The sequence below is a fragment of the Polyodon spathula genome, chromosome 20 (genome assembly GCF_017654505.1).
Source record: "Polyodon spathula isolate WHYD16114869_AA chromosome 20, ASM1765450v1, whole genome shotgun sequence".
Lineage (NCBI taxonomy): Eukaryota > Metazoa > Chordata > Actinopteri > Acipenseriformes > Polyodontidae > Polyodon > Polyodon spathula.
This window is the reverse complement of record NC_054553.1, coordinates 26,594,236-26,613,500: the sequence shown is the minus strand read 5'-3', so window position 1 is coordinate 26,613,500 and position 19,265 is coordinate 26,594,236. Positions and strand designations below refer to the sequence as shown.

The 19,265-nt window shown below is 38.4% G+C and overlaps 1 protein-coding gene across 3 annotated transcripts in view; it reads right to left on the bottom strand.

Moving 5' to 3' along the window:
* The window catches only part of LOC121295511 (zinc transporter ZIP11-like), a 135,452-nt gene that overhangs the window by 18,706 nt on the left and 97,481 nt on the right, over positions 1–19,265 (bottom strand). For all 3 annotated transcript variants that reach the window (XM_041220209.1, XM_041220210.1, XM_041220212.1), the window contains one exon: positions 18,160–18,229. In XM_041220209.1, coding sequence (XP_041076143.1) covers positions 18,160–18,229 — 70 coding nt within the window. The remainder of the gene's footprint in view (positions 1–18,159; positions 18,230–19,265) is intronic.

The following is a 19,265-nucleotide window of genomic DNA, read 5'->3' as shown; positions in this document are numbered from 1 at the left end:
TGTACTGTACACATGATGACACGCAGCCAAGCTACTTTAACCACATGAGCCAGATCAGCTGCTGTGGTATTCTAAACATGATAGATTGCAGTAAGAAATGATCAAACGTCTCAAGTACACCTGGCAGGCACATTGGAGCAACCAGCTACCTGGTGCTATGTAAATCAGAACAGTTGTTTTGCGATTTAGGAACTGTAACAGTGAGACGATGTCTGTATCAACATAGCATTAAGCCATATATACACACACACACACAAACACACATTATATATATATATATATATATATATATAATCTCCTTACCTCAGATATTCCTCCAGAACAATTTGTAAGACTAAGTAAAGATTCAGAGACAGGACAATTCTGACAAAAAAAAAAAAAAAAAAAAAAAAAAAAAAAAACTACTGGATGAAATGCAAGAGAAACCAGCTTGTGGTTTCAGTTCATAAAGCACTTGGACAGGGTGAGCACACCAGTCTCTACCAGGCACAGCAAGGGTTTGGGTAAATTCTAACATTTCCCTCTTTTACATATTGTACTGTTCAAATCATTAACCTGCACACATTGGCCAAGGAGCTGAAGGCAGCTTTTGTGTTTTTTGTCCTGAGAAATTAACCCCCAGATTCCAAGCATAAACCACACAAAGGAAGCACTTACAAACCACTAAGCCTCTACAAATTCTGCCTTTCACGTTAACAGAGCTCTCCTTTGCAAAAAGCCCCAAATATGTTGTGTGTCTTTGCTAATTAAAGGCATCCCAGGCACAGACTTTTTTTTTTTTTTTTTTTTTAACATGCTATCTTTACACATAAAAACAGTAACATAAAAAAAAAAAAAAAAAAAAAAAAAAAAAAAAAAACAATGTAGTACAAATGACCTTCTAATATCCAGGTTAAGAGATGAGCAAAGTAAACAAGTTCACAAAATTTAAAAGGACAGATTATTCCCCAGGCATGTTAAATGGTAATCAAAATTTCTGTATTAATTCCAGGTAATGTACAACATTTTTTAATTTGTCTACACTTATAAAACAAATCACAAAATATCACACAGTGGCAGAACTTATTGGAAATGGTGGGTGTTCGTAAGTTTGACTTCGTGACTATGTATTGCAATACTAAAATGGCTACTTCTTTAACCCAAGAAAAGAAATAGGAAAAAAAAAAAAAAACAAGCCAGAAGAGCAGCTGTGTTTAACTGGTAAGATTTCCAGCATCTGCTTTTCCTATTTTTCATAGCAGCCAGGAGTCCTGTTTCCGCTGGTTTCAAGCGGTGTGGTCTCTGATTTCAAGTGTTGACTGGCCAGTTTGTAAGTGTGTGGTTTCTAACATTGAGGAGCTGTTGTATAGATTGTTATTGTAAATGACATTTTATTTGTGTGCCATTCATTTTGGCTAATGGTTGTTCATTTCTCTGAACCGTATACTGTGCAATACAATAGTGGACTATTTGTTCTTCATCTCTAAAATGTATGGTTTCTAATTTTTTTGTTTTTTGAAAAATAACATTCATTATTACTAATTAAAATAGCAATAATCCCCACTATGGCTGTGGTCAAAAAATGAGTGGGCAATTACTCACTCCTTTAATTCTTCTTTAGTTTAGAAGTTCATGCAATAAGCAGCATACTTGCATATGTTGATTTCTACAGCTTATTCTAGACCAAGTTAAATCATGCTTACTGCTAGGTTTCAATCACACATTCGACATGATTGCTACTTGCCACAGGGCACGTCTACATATCCCAGAGCAGCAGACCTTGAGAAGCAAAGAGGTCTCTATTGTATCCCGCTGATTTATTACTATTGTTTAAAGACAGACTATTACCCTTATCTGCCTTGCCTCGCCACACAGCAAGGCCTTCATTATGTAGCACCTACTGTAGCTTGCTTCTTAAGGCTGCGTTGCACTTCAGCCTTATCGTCAACATTGCAATGTTTATTAAGGTACAGTAACTATTTGAAGTATTAGTCATACGCAGAGTAAATGTTAACTCAACCCTCCGCTGTATACAATGAGATGATTCATGATCAAGAGGTAATAAGGTTGATTAGCTACTATATTTTTATTTTATTTATTTTTTTCTTTTACTAATACCACCTGGTTCCCCATGTTAAACACAAGCTCAACCCCCAAATCAGTTTAAAAAATGACAGGTAGAGTACAACAACAATTATAATAACACCTGCTGGTAAGTCATGCTTTGTGTGTCTTTTGTGTATTGGCTGTTCTGGATACAGCAGACAGCTGCTCAGGTGTCTCTCACCCTGACAGGCAGTGACAAACAAATAACGTCTTCAAATCGAGACAGAACAATAGATAGATAGACTGATGACTATAAAGGGAGTTGGCCACTTTGCTGTGGAAATATAATTTACTGCAGTTCAGTGAAACCTGACCACACTTGTCACCAGTGCCTAAATGTTACTACATTACCTGTTTAATATCGGCTCTGTTATTTCCATTGCTGGGAAAACTTCAAAAGCAGCAGAGCGTAGCACTGTCAAAGGGGCGCACATTGTGTAAGAGTGTTTCCTCCACAGCATCACTGTGAAATTGTCCACACGCTTAATAATCACTCTGTATATACTTAGCTATGGTGAAGTCATGATTACTGAGCAAAGTCTTTAAGGCAGTTCCAAATAAAACAGCACAGGAAAGAAAAGGCATAACTCACATAGTACTCTGAATTGTAATTATAGCACCTATTTGACAATGAATAAGGCTTTGTCTAAAGTGGAACAAAATTAATTGAATCTAACATCTATAAACACTGTGACTAATAAATTACATCACTAATCCAAAACATACAACGAATGAAGTCTTACCAGTGAAGAAAAACACAGGCATTTGGTAACTTCAACCTTAAGTCTATTTTGTCACTTTGCTTTACATATATTTGTTGCAGACTAAGATTAATGGCCATTAGATTAACGTGAGACCCCTATTTGATGCCTGATTGGCAAATTATACTGACATGCATCCATTCTTGGTTTACACCAGGCTGCTATCCTTGTAAAAGGGATGCTGCAGTTAAAAGCCATGCTGGTTTTAATAAGAGTTTAAGTAAATACAGTGAAGAAGGGTGTGATTAGATGCAGGCTTGTGCCACCTGGCCTGGCTGAGAAACAGGGGTTATTTTTGTGCAAGTTAGTTTATTCGCACGCAAGGGGGTTTATTGTCTTCCAATATAAACAGTTACACTTCAGTGAAATTTCTGACAGCCAGTAAAAAAAAAAAAAATAAATCAAGGCTTTGTAAGTGCACCACCAATAGGTGAAACAAGACATGACAGCAATATCACACAGCATGGTCTCAGAGCTCCAAAACGATTACACAGCTGTCAAAAGCTGCCAATGGTACAAGCACATTCTTACGTGTCTTGTTAACAAGACTTGTGCAGTATGTCAAAAGCAATCAAGAAGACCCTTAGTGGTGTAATGTAAATGCATGATACATGTGTGCATTATCATACTTGATTTACATGTCTTTTCTACAATAACCTCAAGTGCTGCATGCCTTTTGCAGCAGTACACACAGTAAATTAGACAGTTTTGTGAAGACCGAACTCCAAAAGAAAGATTCCTCTTTCTTTTGGAGACAACAGAGGCAAGAATTAATTTGTGGGGAGTTCCGATTAAGGGTCCAGCAGACTGATGCTGTGTGAAGTGTCACAGCGGTAGTGAACCTAGACAAAGTAAATGCACAGCTATGGGTAGGACTTACTCATTCTCTTCGGCCCTGTCCACACTATGCCTTTAAACTGTATTAGTTGCCTTTAAACTGGCTTAATAGTGCTAAATATGATTTGGGTCGACACTACACAGCATTTAATATTGTACTTGAGAACCGGACTCGAGATCACCTCAGGGGGTAGTCTCGAGTCTGGTTCTAATTAGATCGCATAAGGTAATGCGGTTTATCAGAAGTCTGGACGCTGTGATACCACACTACAGCAGTATCCCAAAATGCTTTGTGGTATGTTTGGCGAAATACTGGCACTTGAAGGACTTTGGGGATTCATTATTACGTTTAAAAAACAAACAAAATAAAAAAAAACCTTCAGGACCTCTCTTGTTAAACTAGTGGGGAAAATAACAAAAACACAACGTTAAATTACACGACTGCAAAAATGAAATGCGAGTTAAAAGTAGGATCGGGATGAACAGTTAACGTAATTTGTCAGCTCTGTTTGAAATAAAAGGGGACCAGAATTAGACGTAGGAAAGATATGAAGGTAAAAACAAAAATTGCTTTGTAATTAAGAGCTTTTTTAATTATTTAAAATTATGAAAACAGAATCAGCTCAATTTGTTTAAAGGGACGTCACCTGATTAAAATTAAAACCCAAACTATTTAAAAATAAAAAATAAACTATTCTAAGAGTGTGTGGACGCATTAAGCCTGACTAAACATGAAACAGTACCTTAGTGTGGACGCTTTGAGCTGGATTAATTAGAACAGTTTCGAATACAGTTCTCGAGATCAGTTATGCAGTGTGGAAAGGGCCTTTGTTTGTATGACATCCAGATGGTGCAGAATTCTGCAGGGAAAAAAAAAGACTCTACTTCCTATACTGATTCCGTTACTAGAGACCTCTGATCTCTGAATTAGGTCTTTTGTCTACACAGGGGGAGCTTTAAGATCCAGCAAAGGGTTACAGATGTCTTGAGAAAGCGGTGGAGCTACAGCAATCCACAGGCACCAAGCAGCTGTTGTGAGACAGAGAAAGAAAGAGAGAGAGTACAAGAAAAGGGCCTTTTCACAAGCTGGTATGTCCTTCGGAGCTCCATACAATGTCCTCTTTGAGGACTGTAAAGAATAACATTTAGTTTTCAAGGTTTTCCCATCCAAAAGTTCTGAGTAAGTTTACTGCCCACTCAAGCTCTCATTAAAAACAGTAGAGAATTTGACTGATCCTTGACCTTACTAAAAACTCTCTCCCACCCATACTGGCTATTGTTCCAGCCCTATGGACTTCAGCATCATCATGACCACTCCTAACTCTATCGCTGTTAGAAGAGCCTCATGGAAGAGGCATCCTTTCTGAGGAAACCCAGAGACAAGGCTTGCCACACAGTGGAGGAATGCACATCCTCTCTTAACCTGGCAAACAACATGTCCAACTCCTGCTGGGATTGCAGCTTTGCATGTCATTATGTTTACATTTCTTGTCACTTTTTAACGTGATGCATTTCTACATATGCAATGAGAATATATCGTTGAGCCATTATATTTTCAGCGTTTCCTTTTCTGATTTTTTTTTCGTGTGACATCACTGAGAGGGGCACTTAGTGTCTAAAGGGCAGACACTGTACAGCAGCCAGAAAGAGACAAAAGCAGAAACAAAACATCACAGAAACTTGTTTAGACCAGATCCAACATTACAATTCTCTCTTTCCGGTTCGATGTGGGACGCTGTCCGACATCATCAAAAAGACATCAAGCACAGGTTTCTAGTCATTTTTTCTCTGGAAAAAGCAGAGAAAACCTTTCAATGGCCGAGTGAGACTGATAGGAGCTGAGAGAAGTCGAAAAAAAGGGGGCAGATCTGAGCAATACACTAGCCCCTGCACCACAGAGATAACACGGACATAAACAAACAAGATAGCTGCTTCCGCATCCAGTGTTCAAAGAATACCATGGACATTTGAAGAGCTTTTTGAGATGTTATAGTAATAAAATAATGACTTGGATCGCACTATTGAGGAGTTTGGTGATAAAACGAGTGATCAGGAGATGCACGATTATGAAGAGGTATGTGATAAATACAGCAAACAAGGGGTGGGGCTTGGCTGGAGATGCAGTACTGCATGTCCTGTTGATGCCATTTAAATCTGTTTTACTGTGAAAAAAAAATACTTTTAAACAGCGTGTGTGAAAATAAACTGGACATGACACGTCTGACAGGTGCTGAATAAATGGACCACAAAGGGTTAAAGTAAGAAGACACCATTTGCAAGATGCTACTGTAACAATTTAATTTTTAGTGAATTTTTATAGAAAGAGTCAACTACAGCCAAAAAACGCTTGGTCCTGGGGGCGCATCTCACTGAAAAATGCTTGGTCTTGAAAGGGTTAAATCCCCTTTGGTTTCAACATGAACGTCTTGGGAGTCATTATATTAACACCACAAGGACTTCATAGGTAAGAAATGACAGAATTAAATACACCAGCAAAGCATTCTGGGTCTGTCAAAGCTGCTATATATGTTAATAAAAGCTGGCTCTCTCCTTAAAATAAAAACCAAGTCAGTGGATATGAACTCCAGTTAATAAAGACACTATTCTTTTTAAATTACACCATGAAAATGGCCTGAAAAGGACCCAAGGTTAAACCCCTTGTGAAAACATCTGAAATAACATTGGGATTTTGCTAAGCTCTCGGCCATATGGCCACCTGCAAGTAAACCAAAGGCGCCATTCACTAAGTCAGCTGTACCAACAATAACTGATTTGTCTCAATGGAGTTTCAGTTAACTCCTGCCATCTTCAATTTGGAGTAGGTCTCAGGATGATTCGACAACAATTCAGCTCCATTTAGTCACTTTAAAAAGAAGTTGGGTGGAGGATTTTCTGGCAGCTATGGTTACTTACTGGGTTTGTACAAAACATTGCGAAGCTTAAGAAGTAATACATGGGTCCAGGACGGTTGCAACCAAGGACAGAGGTGAATGCCAATCTGGTCACGCCGCCTGACATGCTTTCACATCCAAGAGCACACAATCTCTGGTACCATGACAAGCAACTGACAAGTCAAAGTGGGGAACAGTGCCACAGATGGCTGTTGTGGTACTCTGTATCCCTGTAAATTAGGCTTATTTCCCATAGCTCCAGGAGTACCATCGCATCTTCACTGCCGTAGATGTTTCCAGTTAGGAAGGACATTCTCACGTCCCTCTCAAAGATCCACAAATAAACTTCAGTACAGATTTTGGATTAATTACTTCAGTCAACAGCCGCAAAGGGTCTTTGCATGGTGCACACAGTGTATGTGTGTATTTACAGCTGTAGTCAAATTTCCAATGGAAATTTATAATTTCTAGAAAATTATTGAAGACAAACAATTTTAGGTAGCAAAGCTCAAGAAAAAAGTTAAATAGACGGCTACAATTATTTATTTCAGCAATGTTTTTGCAAAAAAACCCTGCTAATTCAAAAGTATTCATACCCTTTTAATGCTATGATAGTATTGTCTACAAGGTGTAAGAAATTTCAATATGATAATGCAGAACCTAATTCTAGAAAAGCTTAGAAAATGCTAGATTGTAAGTAAACATTCTAAGAGAGTATAAAAGGGTCAATCTTTGGTATGAGTTGAAGAAGGATGTGCACAAGAGAAGTCCTCGCAATTTGAATGAACTGGAACAATTTTGTGTTGAAGAATGGTCAAAACCCAGTAAAGAATCATGCCAAAAGCTCACTGACAAATATCCTAATCATTTAAAAGAGGTTATTATTGTTGAAGCTGCTTCAGCTAGCTATTAATTTCATTTAGCTTCTCAGGGCATGAATACTTTTGAATTAGCATTTTTGAAGTTTTGCAAAAAGATTGCTGAAATAAATAATTGTAGACATGTATTTCTTGTAATGTATTCCTCATCCACAAAAGCAAAACTTTGGCTACAAAAGATTGATCCTATAATTATTTGTTTGAGAAATTTCTAGAAACTATAAATTTCCATTGGGGTATATAAACTTATATAATTATTTGTTTGAGAAATTTCTAGAAACTATAAATTTCCATTGGGGTATATAAACTTTTGACTACAACTGTATACGCACAACTTTTTAAAGGAAAAGTCAATTTAAGTTATTTAACAGATTTTATTGAACCAACAAGGATTTGTTCCATGCCCACTAGAGGATGCTTCATGTATATTAGCGGACGTTGGATATGCCGATCTAAATTAGGCTATTGTTTATACTAACATTTCAATCTTTTCTGAAAACAGTTACAGTAACTAAAGGTCTCACGTTAGTTCTTGGCTTGCAAGGCGAGTTTCAATGCAGGATGTGCGAGAAAGCAGGCAGACGTGCCTTGTGGGCTGCACAGGGACAAAAGCAAGCTTGCATTCTGCTGGTTTCAGATGGAAAACCCTGACAGAAGGGTTATAGAGAACCTGGTGTGTTTACAGAACATCCCTCATCGTACGCTCCAACAAGGAAACAAACATGCATTCATCTAACAGGCCACCTCCCAAATACTGCTGAAAGTGAAATTAAAAACATCTTGGCATTGAGATCAATTCACCACAAAGAACATGTCAGAACAATATACACAACAGTACATACTTGCCTTCAGATTTAAACTGGCTGAAGCAAATGATAATCTAGATAATAGTGTTGCCCTTCAAACTGGTACTTACTAATCAAACAAACTGCCTAGTATTTATTGCCATAAAATAGTATCTACTTTTGTGCTTTATTTATAGAACCTGAATCCTTGAATACTGGATAAGATAATGTAATCTATATTGTACTGTACAACAGAGCTGCCATAGACTTACTTGGAAACTGTGACCGCCGCTACATGAAGACACACCCTACAGCTGTACAATAAGTTAAAGTAAACATGGCTTTTGTTTACCCAGTTCTGTATTTGGAAAACTATTTTTAAACCAGGCTGCCAGTACAGGTGTTTCAACCGGCATATACAAAGTAAACAATATCAATAGGGCTCTTGTTAGCAACAAAGCTGATGTAGAACTACCTTGATAAGCAAGAAAACGCATATCAATAGAAAGCTGCACTCATATCTCAAACTGACGATAAGGAGCAGAATGGTCCTTGATAGCAGGCTGCCACTATACCGGACTCTAGGAGAACACTGTTCCAGGAGGGCTTGCTCACAGGACTGTCCTGCGATTCTAACAGTGATTGTCTAACACAGAATGGTGGATGAAGTGTTAATCTTATTTTCCATAATAGTTCATTTATTTTGGGGGCATGTGGTATGGTTTACTTGTTTTGGATGTTACTACATCCCATCCCACAAATATTACATTTGCCTTTAATTGATTTTTTTTTTTTTTTTTTTTTTTTTTTTTGGCAGGGGGGGTGGGGGTCAATATTCTTTGTGGTACAAATCTTTCTTTTAAAAAATATTTGCTAATGTAAATGTTTCTCTACACTGCCTGCTTCTTTTATAATCTGCAATGTATACACAATAACTTGAGTCCTATCAGATACAGCAAGTCAAACTTGCTTATCAGGTTAAATTATAGTGAAAACATTCCAGGGGGCACCATGCCACACAGAGTGCCACCCTACAGGCAAGAAGCAATCAATCTCCCTGCTACGTGACTCGCATCACAAACCCAAGGCTTGATATAAGAGAAAAACAGAAAATGATAAACTGGAATACAACTCTATAGATGATTTATGATAGTACAACGTACACAGTTGAAGAAACAGAATCTCTCTATCTATCTATCTATCCTGATGCCCTGATGTTGGTCTTTTCTGTCCTTTATAAATTGTTTTCTTAACCCAGTGTACAGTAACTTTGCCCAAGAAGCATGATCAAGCCCAATTTGCATTAACTGTTTCCATCGAGTATGAACTGTTTTGAAGTGCACACCAGTGCTTAGGAACGGAAATAACATCAGACTGAAATCACAAGTCTCCAAAGGCAACAGTTTGCTGAGGGAGAGGAACTACTTGCTGCTCGTTCAATTCAATATTTTGGGCAATGGCAATGCAGTCTTTTTCATTTCTGCGAGTGCAGGGCCATGTGCTGCTTCGTAAACCCATTTTACAATGTCCTGAGGGCTTTCGCTGAGGTTTCTGGCAGATGTTGAGAGAACCTTGTAATTACATTTTTTATAGATAATTAAAGCCGCTAAAAGCGCAAAAAACAGAGATCACCAGAAGACATTGCACTTGCTTTAAAAAAACGTTAACAAAAAACACATGGAGCTGTCAACAGCAATAATCCCTTAATAGGAACCATCAAGACTACAATAAATGGATGTAATGGCAATAGTACTGTCTGAGTTGTGTAATGGACGGATGGTGCCCTGGTTGCAAACAGTGGCTCAACAAAGGTTTGAGTGACATAGTTATCATTCTATTAACAGCATTTATTTCAGGGGCTAGAATTAAGTACTTCACACTGCCGTCAGCCCCATTCACACTGTCGTGATCTACCCGAGTCAGAACCTACCCGGGCTGATTACAGCAAATATTTCTTCATCCCTGCTGCAATGTGGCTCTTGGCTAAACAGAATAAACAGAAATGTTCCTTGCGGAAGTGAAACCCTCACACAGGTGTAGCTGTTTGTTATTGCATTGGCTCATGAGCAGCTGTCAAGAATTTTGTATCGCTAAACCTGGGTCAAAGAGTGTCAACCCACATCCTGAAATGGGTCACCGGGACCCAGGTTAACCTAAGTATGAGCCAGGTATATGGTTTCACACCATGCAAGATTGTGACCTGGTTAACCAGGACCCAGTAGGAGTGACACAGTGAAAGTGGCTTTAGTAACATTCTAGTGGCACTGGGAAATAAAAATGTGCTTGTATAGTTCTTGTTGTAAAGCCAGGTCTGTATCCATGGTGGTACTACTGTTCAAAAGGAGGAGACTAGAGGACATAGCGTCCACCAATCCAAGCACTTTACATACAGAAGCATTTTTGTTTGGAATAACATGCTCTTTATATCCAGACACTGAGCAGAAAAGCCCTTGGCTTAATGATCCATCAGCAAACCACTGCATCCTGTAAATTAGTGTGATAGGGTCCTTGTATGCTGTTTGGATACAGGGGAGAACGCTCCACACGCAGCCCCTATCCCCACTTCATACAAGGCAGCATATGGCCTCCCATCTAACTACAATACCAGCAAGTCTAGACCTCCAGAAGCAGTAACGCTGTCCATAATGGCCTAGCAGCATCCTATTGAGTCAAACCCCCATGAAAATGATTTATATGACTGGTTGTTTGGAGCCGAAGATGACCGTCTTGAACCTATGGATCTATCACGCTTGCAATAATATTATCACCGCCTGGAGATACTGAGACACTAAGCCTCACAGCCTTCATTCTTAACTGATCAGGGTTAGACTGGAAACTGTCTGTGGGCACGCACAGCCAAACAACTCCAGTCCTTTTACAAGAGCTCCCATGAATGCATGCCATTGTGTGGAACCCTAGAAAAACATATTTTTCCTCCTTATCTGTCTACATGGGTTTCAGGGGGAAAAAAAGAGTAGTTCATAAATAGATTCTTTCATGAAAAGAATGCATAAACATGTGGTTTCATTTTATTTTTTCTTGCTAAAGCAACAATTTTGTGGTATCACTCGCTCTTGAGATGCTTGGCAGAAAATATATTGTGAACAAAACAAAAAACAAAACAAAAACAAATATGCTTTGTGGTAAAGTACAGCAACTGGAAGGTAAATTATAATCTGCTTGTTTAGGGCGAGTTTACTTTGAATATTTAAGGGGGCTGGGTGAAGCGGTGTGTTTCGTCCTGGCTTTAATTCAGTGTGTAGGAACAATCAGCAAATATACATTTCATGGAAGAATATAACAAACAACGCCGTGCTAAAAACTATTTGGATTTTAAAAAAAGCTTTGATAATCTTGGCCAATATATAAGAATGCTGTTAGATCATTATCGATAACCACTTAAAATGTGGCCTCCCCATTTGTTTCTACATTAAATTCCAAGACATCTTTTGGTAAACAAATGACTACCATGGCTTTTTTTTTTGCTCTGAAGAACTACACTGTGGTAAAGTATAAACCACATTTGTGGCCCCCTTACACACACACACACAAAAACGAATAATAATGTACTGTATCACTAAGGTTTCTTGGAAAACCCTCTGCCACTGTGGTTTGGCTGCCGGTTGAGCTTGTGCTTGCTTGCTTGCTTGCTTGACTGCGAATCGTCTCCTTCTAGGAATTTTATTTGGTTGTCCGTTAAAGGAGTTTTGGTCAGCAGGGTAAAATAAACATTCCTTAGCTTTTTCTCTGGTTTCCCCTGTTATATAAGTTTGCAGGATGGCTTGTGTATTTTGTGGTTTCTCAGAGAACTCTTAAAATTAATTGCATTATTATTTTCTTTTATATATACCTCTCCAAATTAATAAAGACGACAGATAGCGCAAGGGCTTCACTGCTGGAGGACACTGCCAGCACACAGAAGTGGGAGACGTGTGATTCCAAACACAGTATAGGGAAAAGATGACACGGATTTGCATACAAAAAGAACACACCTCTGTCTGCAGTATACCCAGAACTAATCCAAAAAAAAAAGTTAGTTAAAAAGAAATTCCAGTACCATGTACATAACACATAATGTGCAATTTACTGTATTCGAGTTTTATTTTATATTTCGTGAACTTCAAACGATACTTTAAATTTATTACACTGTTAGAACAATACCATGTACTGGAATAGGCTCTTTGGATAATTTATGGGGAAGGCTGATCTACATACCAATTATATCTTCTCGCCAACCCCCCTCAGTCTACCAGGGACACCAGCCTGAAATTTGCCAGAGCCAAGGTGTGAAGTAACTGTGGCCAATCCAGCACAACAGCTGCAAAGCTGGCTGGCAAGAGAGGCTAAGGCCTCAGCTCCAGTCAAAATTAAAATCAAATGATATTTCTTTCAGGGGGGGTGGACATTTTCAGCTTACCAAACACCTGAAGAATGTTGTGGTTGAAATTATTTTAGTTTTCTGGCACAAGATGTCCCTTGTGACTGGGTTTAGATGGTCACTATGACAAAAGCCTCTTTCTTATTGAGTTTAATAACTACAATACGTGGTGGAGCTGCACACAAGAAACTGCTTGTTTTAACTTTAAAAGATGGCCTATCCCTTTTCAGTAGCCTCATCTGGGAATCCGAACACACAGGATCCCTTTTATCTGTGTCCATGGTAAAAAAAAATAAAAAGAGAAAAACACAAAGAAGAAAAAAGCAGGGTCACACCCAGATTGAGTTGTTCAAACTGGTTCCATCCAATCAGGTTTAAAAATATAAAATGATACTGCCAAACATTCTCGGATTGCTGATGGGGAGACTAAACCCAATCCAACACAGCTGGATATAATACAAAAAACCCATACATGCAGCCGTTCTGTGGTGCTACTCAATCATATTTTGCAACATATAGGAAAACACGCACAGGTGCAGAACACAGGCCACGCTCTTTACCTGGTGCAGAACACGGGCCACGCTTTTTACCTGGTGCAGAACACGGGCCACGCTCCTTACCTGGTGCAGAACATGGGCCACGCTCTTCAACTGGTGCAGAAAGACAGGTCACGTTCTTTACAGGTTTCCGAAAAAGATAGCGTTATACTTCCCCCGAATGTTGCTAAAACTGTTTAAATAATGTACCTGTATTTTTTCTTTTCATTGTTCACATCCTGACAACTTTTTACACTTATAACTTTAAACTCTTTTCAAGATTGCCACTCTAGTGCACTAGTGTTTGAGATGTGTCTAAATCACTGCAGGAAGAGAGATACCAAAAAAAAAAAACAAAAAAAAAAAAAAAAAAAACACACATCATAACAAATAGTGCTCTGGCTTTTCAGTTCCATACCACATCATGGATCGTTATTATTGTTTTACCTGTTTGACAATGCAGGCAATAATCCTTACACTATCAGTGCACTGGAGCGTCCATTTTGAAAAAATCAGACTTTAAAGTTCTAAGTGTAAAAAGTTGTCAGGATGTTAACAATGAAAACAACAAGCACATGTACGTTATTTAATCAGTTGTAGCAACACATGCTCAAATTGTTTAATGGAAATATATCAAAAAAGCAAAAAACGAAACACAAAAGAAGAGACAGCTTCTAGGGTCTGAGTAAAGCGATATAATCAAATTGGGAAATGTGCTTTGAGCAAATGCAGTTCCCGAACAGATTTTGAAGGGGTGTTAAAAATGGGCATCAAGTGAAATACAAACATTTTAACATAATATATTTTTATTGAATGAACACAAAATCAGTAAATTATATTTATAAGATACCCCATCATTGAGTCATTGTTTATGTATTTATTATTTATGCAGGAAATTAACTCATTGAGACCGTTTTCTTTGGGTACTTCGTCCAAATTAGAAATTAACTATCAGAGAATTTAAATTAATTTGGACTGTAAAGGCGCTCCAGAGATCCTCCAGCAGATTGAAGACCGAAGAAGCAGTCTCTTCTTTTGTGTTTCCGTTCTTTGCATGTAGTGGTATTTTATATTTCGCAATCTGATTATATCGCTATACTTAAAGACCAAAGAAGCTGTCTCTTCTTTTGTGTTTTGTTTTTTGCTTGTTTGATATTTTCAATTTGAGCATGTGTTGCTGCAACTGATTAAATAATGTACCTGTGCATTTATTAACATTCACTGTTAAAATCCTTACTACTTTTTACACTTCAACCTTTAAAGTCTGTTTTTTTTTTTTTTAAATGGTCGCTCTAGTGCACTAATGATCCAGATCCAAATCCCGATCCAAGGTCTAGATCCTAATAACTTTGGTAATTTAGCTCTACCTGCTCTTAAACTGTATGTTTCTTAGATGCCAATGTACTGTATACACGCCACAAACGTATATATGCAAAAATCATTTATTTAAATTACAGCACAATTAAGAGACCTGTTGACAAAATCATGAAATATTACTTGATTATATGAGGCACACCAGTTCCATTTGCTTTTAATAAAAGCAGAAATTCCAACGAGTTGCACCTGTATCTTATGGGTATCAGTGTCTTCACAAGAGGCGAATTCTTTCACTCAAAACCTGGGTAAAATGAATTTTATTATTTCAAAGGGATATTTTCTTATTTTATACAGGACACAGCAGAATTTAGGAATTTTGTGTTTTCCCAGGCACGCTTGTAAAATTGCATCTGGTTCCCTTTACACATCCACGCAAAGACTGATTTCTTTTCTTTCCGAAAGATAGGCTCATATAGAGACAATGCTGCCCTCTTCCTCACCTTCCTGTCTGGAAGGGGTCCAGCGGCAACATCATATCACTGGTCACATCTGGAGGGCGTTTTCTCTGCATTCCAAGGGGTAATGCTTCTCAATCGACTCTTTCACAGGCAGAGCCTCCTTTTTAATCTTTGCCTATAGCGTGACATGCACCTTACATGTGCGGGGAAAAAAAGACCTTTTGTGTTTGGGTTGGATTTTTAAACATAAAAGTTAGTGACAGCTGCAAGTAAATTAACAGGCTTTAAAGCATTGCAAAAAAAAAAAAAAAAAAAAAAGCAATTAAACAATGTTTCATACTGTATTTAATTCCTCCCATCTGGAGTGAATACCTATCCAAGTCCTTTTTGTTAAACACAACTTTTGTTGAAAACTACATTATTCTACCCAATTTGAACGCTGAATAGCTAGATATTAAAGTAGCTATGGATGACTGAGTCTCAGCCTTACTGTAAGCTTGAGCTTTTTAAAAACAAGAGCAGTCTCTAAGTGTTCACTAATAATCTGTTGAGAAAGTCCATATGCTCCCCATCTATATTTTCTTAAAACAGCATTTGCTTGCTTTCCATTAAAAAGGTACCATACATAAATAAACACTGATGTACATATGCTATAGATGTATAAACTATACTCCACAAAATCTTTAAGTATGTTTCCTTTTTCTTATACATTTTGTCCTTGTATAAATATAAATCACATCATATTTGTGCTTTGTAATAACCACATTCATAACTGCACAGAGGTGTGTTTTTTTTTTTTTTCACAAGGGTTATTTAGATCAACCATGGAGATTCAAACTTAAATGGTTGCACGAATATGTACTTCTATGCAGTATTTGCCTTTTCCTTCTATCAAGTTTAAATTCAGCCACTCAGTGGCAGTAGAAGTCAATCATACCACTGTAAAAGCACTCCTGAGATTAAAGGATTAAGAATAGGCGCAGTGCAAACAATTGCGGCTGCAAAATCCAAATTGCCTAGTGGCCAGGGAATTTTGCACTGTGGCCTATGTAAGTGTAAGAGCAATGCAAGTTACTGAACACGCACAAATAATGGGCCACAATCATGAGGGTCACAATGAGGGCCGCCTGTGCATCAGGCTATTTAGCAGCCACACTTAGTCCAGAGGTGAGGTGAGTTAGGAGTACAGAGAGCAGTAGACGCTGTATGAGATTTGTGGAGCACGAAAATCAAACCAAACAAAAAAAATATGTCAGAGGAAGGGCAGCAAAACCCTCTTGGCCCACGGGGAGTCCTTACAGCTGAGGTCGCAGCAAAAATGAGTTATTTGGAAAAGCCTCAGCCAACATCAGTTATGCTAACAAAGAGGACATATGGTCCTCTATGGTGGAGAAAGTCAGTGCAGTCGGTGTTACCAGGAGGACAGTCAACCAGGTCAATTCAGCTATTAGGTCTAGCTGCGGAGTGAGACGATAGTGCCTTACCACCGCATCCCAAAAAAAGTGACCCTGGGTTTGAATATGCAGGAGCTTCCCTGTCTTGCCCTTCTTCTCCGAAGGTTTTCCGGCTCGTCCCCAACAAGAGCCAAGCGTCGCCGCATCAGGAAGTGTACCACAGCAGCCATCTTGAGGTCAATGCCAGGTCTCTGATGGTATGTGGTTTTATATAGCTCTTAATTAATCACTTCTACAATGGTCTGCACAAGTAGGTGTAAAGTTTTTGGAGGGTCAGCAATTGCCTAAGTGCAAGGCCAAATCCTAACATCTCATTATAATGTTTGCGCCCGCTTAGTATTCCAGAGAACTGCCCAATTCCTTCCCATATTCATCATTTGAATACATGGATTATTGATGGCAAAGTGCTAAATTGAGAGCGTGTGCAGAACGGCAGGTGAAAAACATTCTTTACATACGCTGCATTTACAGTGCTCGCTAAAGTCTCTTTTAATGGCCATTAGACATGGTGTGCACGTGGCCGCAATACAGGTGTTTTGCAGGCCGTAAATCACTTTGCACATATGCTTACATCAGCCCCTAAGACTCTTGTTGCCTAAACTATGAACTCTGTGAAAACACCTGCTGATTTTTAAACAGTGAGATTTGAAAATACAGGTGCAAAATTGTGCAGGTGGCTAATTCACCTAATTCACCATTCAACGCCTTTCACTTCAGCAGGCCTGGATTGAAACTCCACCCCTGTGGATAATAATTGACAAAACAAAATATAAAAAAAAAAAAAACAATTGACACGACTGTCAGTCTCTGCCTGAGAGTCCTACAGTAGGACTGGCAGGGTTGGCAGGGGGTGACATGAGAGCTAAATCCAAAAGGTCGCACATTTATGAAATACAAAGTGAGCAATTCGATTTATTTATGAATTGCCGCTTAAAATCCCTCATCATATTTTAGGCTGGCTACAGTAGATTTACCTCAAGTAGCTCTGCTGCACATATCTGGTTTCAGAAAACCAGACCCAGCATAATAAGATGAAAAAGGAAACTGTCCAGTATAACACGCAGTATGGAACCGTGTGTGTTTCTCCTGAGTTCCAGCAGTGAAAAAGATCCTGTGGCAGTGAGCTTTCAAATATGTCTTATTTTAAAGAGGATGCTTAGACAATGCAATGACAAAACCAGGTTCCCATTGTCCACTTGTACTGGTTTAGGGTTTAGTAGCCTTATAAAAGTTTACCCAGGTGAATTTGCATGGTCATTTTTCAGTTTTCTCATGGTTTTCCAATGACTATACCATGCATTTATAATGGTTTGCCATGGTATTTTTTCCTGTTTGCTTTACCTGGCTTTTTACACTGCTTGCTTTTGCTTTATCGTGCTTTCACTGTGCTTTATTGTACTTGGCTATGCTTTTGTGATCAAACTATTGAAGTGAAACGTGTGCTAATGCTACAGTAGATCATCTCTAATTCACTACTCAGTACTGCACTGATGCTTATCTCTGGAACCTATAAGTTGCTGGAGACAGGCCACACAGTTGTACAATGTGCACAGTCTAGCTAACCATTCAGACAGTGAAAGGTGCCCTGTGTGCAGTGGAAAGCAATGCAGATTTGTCCTTGCTCTTGATGCCAGGAGGGACTTGTGGGATCAACAGCCCTTCATTTACCCTCTCTTTTTATGTTGAGATGAATCACCCAATTACAGTTGGACGCAGAGACAGAACTAGGAACGCCAGGACTCAAGGAAAATAAAGACAAATTCTTGGACAGAACCCTACCGTGCGCTCTCAAAGCTGGCTGACAGAGTCTTTCCAGCAGCTCCAAAGCCAACTCCAACAGCCAGACCCTCTGAAAAACAAAACACAAAAAACACAGAACCATGAAAAAGACTGGCTTGATGTGAACATTCTGTTGCCTTTTCCTATGTCTTTCCAATGTAATTTCCTGACACGGAGAGACAGAGAGGTGGGCACTTCATATACCAGCATATTGGTTTTCCAGGGTTTCAATCCTGGAATATTTGAAGCATGCACACATTTATTTTAAATGAATAGTGTATTCAATTGAAATAGTTAATAATTTTAATGATTATAAACAAGTTCAAGTAAAACCTTTTTCTATTTTTTCAAAAACATGAATCTCATGGCAACTTTGGCAATTGGAAAACAGTGTTTAGGTCTTGTAGGAAGCAGGAAAGTAAAATAAGTGAAAGCCCAGATGGCTGCAATCTGTTTGCTCCTACTGTACTACTCTTAGCTCACTATAAAATATATGCAAAATAAGTTTTTCAACGAATCTGCAACTCATGACTGTAGTAGTACATCTAAGATTGTGCTTTATCAAAAACCCTTTGCTTTAATTTATAACACATGCACATACATATTATGACAGCCTTACATACAGGAGACATTGGGAACAGCATCCAAGCATGTTGAGAAAACCAGCGCCCCCCAGTGTTAGTAGTTCAAATGACCAACAATAAGGGAGCTGATGATTCCTGATGCAGGAGCACACACAGGAGGCACTTGAAATAGAGTGCATCGTGCTGCTTGGATGGAGGTAAATAAATACCATTCATTTCAGCAGCTCTAGAGATCTAGAGGAGCTGCAGTAACCCACCACTAGGAGGCAGCGTAGGATTGCTTTCAAGTGTGGATCACCCCTCACATAGCAGGGGAATTACACACAAATATTCACCCTGTTAATACCAAAATATATTGCATTGGATGGTTGAATTCTGTTACTTTTTTTTTTTTTTTGGCTATGGTCTAAAATTGTATTACTAGTATTACTATTATTATTATTATTATTATTATTATTATTATTATTATTATTATTATTATTCAACTTCAAAAATAACTTCTTCAGCTGTTAAAAAAGAACA